Below are 5,144 nucleotides of genomic sequence, written 5' to 3' on the forward strand. Positions count from 1 at the left end.
CAGTGGAAGATACCGACAAGAAAGTACTGTAAGTCCTATTTATCAAGGGGGAAGGCAGCTTTGGAGGAGAATCATTTAGCTGTGGAATGGAAGAGCGGATTTAAGAAGATGCAGGTTTTAGAATAAAAAAACAGGCAGATAGCAAAGCTGAAAAGAAGGTAAGAGAGTGAAAATGCAACTTAGACAAGATGATTATACAGCTCGGCTAAGCCTGTCTATATACTAGGGGTATAATTAAAGATAATAATCTCTATGCTCTTCCATTCCACTAGCAAAGTGGTTGAATTGAAGTAACAGCCCTGAAGCTTCTTCCCCTCGCAGCTACTATTGTAGAGCTCAGTATAGAGAAGAAGAGGGAGGAGGGTCTCTGACTAAGTGCATCAGACACAGCAGTGTGGTCACAGAGCTAGGAGCACAGAAGGAGAAGTGACAGGAGCTCAACACCTCCTATTTGCTGATAATGCTAGAGGATAACAGAATCCCTCAGCTCGGTAGGTGCTAGTCAATAGAGACTGCTAAGAGGAGCATGCACATAAAAATCATAAAGGAAAAGCAGAAGTTAAGAAATTAAAGAACAGAAATGCTCTGAATACTTGAACAGCTCCAGGCAACTTTCTGTGAAGTCGTATGTCCCTTACTCATAGCCAGAAATTCACGGAAAGACGCATTCTTGGAGATTTTTTCTCAGGAACATAAGGAGCCTAAAGAACCAAGTAAGTGCTTATTTTATTATTTATAAGCCATTGTAGATATTTTGCACAGCAAACGCACTCACATTAGCCCATGTCTCCAATGGGACCCATGATCCAATGGATGTAGCCCAAGTTATCACACTTGTGCCAATTTCATAGCAACGGGAACCACAAAAACCCACACCCCACAATTGTGCCCTGTTGGCTCTATGAAGCACTGATGCAGGTCAGATTCAAACCCAGGACCCCAGTGCTGAATAACAACAGTACTACCAATTGAGCCGGCAAGTACTAACCTAAGATGACCCCTATATTTTATAGGTCTTACAATAATTTTATCTAAACACCTATAAAAGACGCTCCATAATTCTACATCCTATGTGTATTGGATATAGAGAAGAAAATGCATAAAAAATGCTACCTGGAAGACAAAACAAACAATGAAATAGTTGATAACTGCACAGATAAAAATAATACATAAATAAATAATGTCGAGTCTTTAAAGTACTACAAAGAAATATATAAAAAGATATCAAGCAGACGTCTGGAACAACATACACCCGACTCGCGTTTCGAATCTCTCTCTCTATATATATGTTAATACTAAGTACTTTTCGCAAGTCATAACAAAAACAATATAATATGACATTTTAACAATTGCAAACACTTAATTTTGAAGATGGTCCTGTACCCTTTTCATGTTTTTACATATATTCAAGTTAGACTGCAATGCAGGATGATAGAAAATATTATTGGTCATAATGATCATAGAAATACATATATTCTTTCTCAGTCGTATTTCCATATTAATCATTATTAACAGTAGACAATTTCCTTGGTTTTGCATGGTCTCGATATCTATCGTCTGTACTTGGTTGGACATTTGGCGTGTTGTCTCTTGGAGTATTAGGCATACATTTGCTTAGCATTCATGTGTTGTCATTAGCAGAGAGAGTTCATATTCCCTCCGAGCTTTCTTAGCAGCTGTCATTCATCTTCCAGCTGAGGTAGATATTCAGTCAAAAGGTGACCTGTTTGTTTTAAAATAAATTATTTCTACTCTAGTTCATTTCATTCTGTGTCTGGAAAATACTTACAAATTATATCCTGTCTCTTTGTTCAGAATGGAAAACTTACGTCGGGTGAAAATTATTGTTGAAGATGAAGGGAAATCTCTACCATTCAAGGACCTTCATCCACACGTGGCGCAGATGAGGGTAAAGGAAGGCAGCAAAATCCGTAATTTAGTTGGCTATGCATTATCTTACATGGCATCAGAGGGAACTGGGCAGATTATCTTTGGAGCCTATGGTCAAGCTGTTACTAAAGCCATTACCTGTGCGGAAATATTGAAAAGGCAAGTAGGTGGTCTCCATCAAATCACCAAGATACAGTACAAAACTTTACAGGAAGAATGGGAGCAGAAGGGGCCAGTCATTAAGAACCCAGTCCCATGTATAACTGTTTATAAAAATCGTCCTTCCATTTATATACTACTGTCTAAGTATCCCTTGGATCCACAAGAAGATGGTTACCAACCCCCTGAAAATCTTCCTACAGGAGAGACTGGAAAGAGGATACTTGAATTACATGGTTCATCAGATCCAAAGAAGAGAAAGACAAATTTCACTAGTGAAAGTGAAGACTGATAAAACTTGAAAAAACATTGTGGTAATACCTCACGAATATCCATGCTATATACCAATTGCAAACTAATGGAAAGAATGACAATACTTTGGGTTGCATCAGTGACCATTCAAATTTAAACCAGGCAAAACAGTTGTAGTCAATGCAATGATTGTAGAACTAAAAATCACAAAATCCCAGCTATTACTTGGTATCCATTGTTCCTTTTAACATTTGATAATATTCTAGCTTTCCCACTGCAATATTTCCATAGAAAAAAATCTGAATATAGTTGAGATTTACATATGAGCACAATACTACCTATATTAAACAATTAGAAATGTTCTACTTTCTATTGAATTCATTAAAGATTTTTGAAACAATTTTGAACATTTTCAGCTGCACAAATACAATTCTTCATTATACTAAGATAAAGCACGGTGTATATATTAAACCCAAAATATGAAATATGCTACGTATATTCAGCAACCTAATTATAAATGAGTATGTAGAGAATGATACTGCAATTTATACAAATCAGGCATAACATTTAAGCCAGCTGTCTAATTTTGCACCCCGTGTGACTATGTGACTATGTAGCTTTATACTGTATGCATAAACTGAGGTGCATTGTGAGTTCTGATGCCTTTCAACAATGAGTCCTACCATAGGTATTCTGTGCGATTGGATTAAGTGAGCTTGTCTTTGCACATGCATCAATGAGAATTGGGTGTCCCACTCGCTGGTTGTTCTTTCTTGGACCCCTTTTAGGAGGTACTAACCATTGCATATTTAGTGACCCCCTTACCCACCCAAGACCTGTCGTTTTGGAAAATCTTCTTACCCAGTTATGTAGCCATCACAATTTCTTATCAAAATCACTCTTATCTTTACACTTGTCTATTTTTCCTGATTAAAGCTTATCAACTTCAATACTTGCCTGCCTAAGGGCTACTTGTTTGCTGAGCAGTGGTCGTTTAATAGCCTGTATAGACAGGCCGTCCATGCTCATGATGAGCACAGAACGATCAGTAATAAATTGTTCCGTGTGCATAGACTGTCATTAATCATGGCAATACAGGTCTTGATTACACAGGATGGTGTGCTGCCGAGAATGAAGATTTGATTTTTTTTATTCCAGCCAAAATATCATTTCACCACACAATCGATCGTATTGCTTGTTTTTCGACTGATTGGCAGCCTGCTTACGTTGACCAATAATTGTGATTAAAAGTATTCCTTAGAACACTCGTTCCCAATAATCGTGTAGTGCATTTGCACTTTAAAAGCTGGTTAACACAACCAAACTTTTGGCATTAAACTACAGTCAATCAGCTACTAATTGCCTGTTTAGACAAGCCTTTCATGCTTACGAAGCCCACAGAATAATCAGTGATCAGTAATAGACAGTTCTGTGCACTTAGTGTGTCATTGTTCTCAGCACAGGTCCAGTTTTCACAGTATGATGTGCTGCCGAGAATTATTATTTATTATTATAGTGCCATTTATTCCATGGCGCTTTACATGTGAAAAGGGGTATACGTAGCAAAAACAATTACAAAAATCTTGAACAAAATGTAACGGTGACTGGTACAGGAGGAGCGAGGACCCTACCCACGAGGGCTCACAATCTACAAGGGATGGGTGAGGATACAGTAGGTGAGGGCAGAGCTCTTCATGCAGCGGTGTGGTGGAGCGATTGTTACTGCAGGTTGTAGGCTTGTTGGAAGAGGTCGGTCTTCAGGTTCCTTATGAAGGTTTGAGAATGATGACTTTTTACGAAAGACAAAAGATCATTTCATCAAACGAACAAGCATTTTGAGCAGTGTAAATGCACTCTCAAAATATCTTAATTCATGAAAGGTGCCACTATCTATGATATTAATTTCACCTGTATGTGGTTTTGGTAATGGTGACTGAATCTTTATGACTATTAAAATAATCTGTCTGTAGGGATTAGTTATATGTGAGAATATGTATACATTATAGAACAAATCTCAAGTGGTGATGCAATAGTGCTGGTAGAAAATAGCACCAACTATATGGTTCTGGCACAGGAGACAATTGATAGTGATATGATCAGAGCCTGGAGGCATCTGCCCAGTTATATACTTCATATTCTGTTGCAAAATTTCAATGATGCATTGACATCCCTGGTGCCACCAATGCAATTGTCAATAGCTAGAGAGCCAAATATAAAAGGCCAAAGCCACATGTTAAGGAACACCAATTTATAAAACAGTAAAGAAAACTATTTGACATGTCTATAGACTAAAGACAGGTTACGGGGGGAAAGTCATATATTTTAAATGCTGCATACTAAGCATTTTCCAAACTGGCCTGATGATGGTACCAGATTCTTCGCCAAGCTCTACTCACCCATCAACAGTCTTGCTCATTGAGCACTACTAGGAAGGTAGATATTCAGATTTGTGGCATAGTGACATACTATGCCAACGTGCTAACTGATGTGCAGCTTTAGCTTTGTGAGTGGTCTATATCTCCATTTTTATCTATGGGTAGATCCACGTAAAAGCCAGCACTCGTAGTATTCCATAAAAAAAATAAGTTTATTGTTCAGATAAAAAATATGAGTGGAAAAGAGCAGCAACAAAAATGAGCCCGGATGCCTGATTAGACGTGCGTCCATTCTCCAAATCAGTGTTGTTGCTGCTCTTTGCCACTCATATTTTTAATCCGAACAATAAACTTATTTTTTTTATAGAATACTACGAGTTCTGGCTTCTACGTAGATTCACCCATATTATTACAGGGCTAATAGGCTAAAACGCAATCCTCATCCATCTTCTATATGAACTGCAAGGT

General features: G+C 37.9%; 1 protein-coding gene across 1 annotated transcript; it reads left to right on the forward strand.

Annotated features, from left to right (window-relative positions):
* Positions 1-250: 250 nt before the first annotated feature.
* RPP25 (ribonuclease P/MRP subunit p25) lies at positions 251-3,253 on the forward strand. Its single transcript, XM_073650787.1, has 2 exons — positions 251-713; positions 1,816-3,253. The coding sequence occupies exon 2, from the start codon at positions 1,817-1,819 to the stop codon at positions 2,339-2,341; it is 525 nt and encodes a 174-aa protein (XP_073506888.1). The 5' UTR covers positions 251-713; position 1,816; the 3' UTR covers positions 2,342-3,253.
* Positions 3,254-5,144: the final 1,891 nt, after the last annotated feature.

This window comes from Phyllobates terribilis, unplaced genomic scaffold, assembly GCF_046119375.1.
Source record: "Phyllobates terribilis strain yellow unplaced genomic scaffold, ASM4611937v1 Scaffold_11__3_contigs__length_659146591, whole genome shotgun sequence".
NCBI lineage: Eukaryota > Metazoa > Chordata > Amphibia > Anura > Dendrobatidae > Phyllobates > Phyllobates terribilis.

What these genes read in the sequence shown, in the direction of transcription:
- RPP25 (XM_073650787.1), top strand. Translation starts at nt 1,817, where the DNA reads ATGGAAAACTTACGTCGGGTGAAAATTATTGTTGAAGATGAAGGGAAA.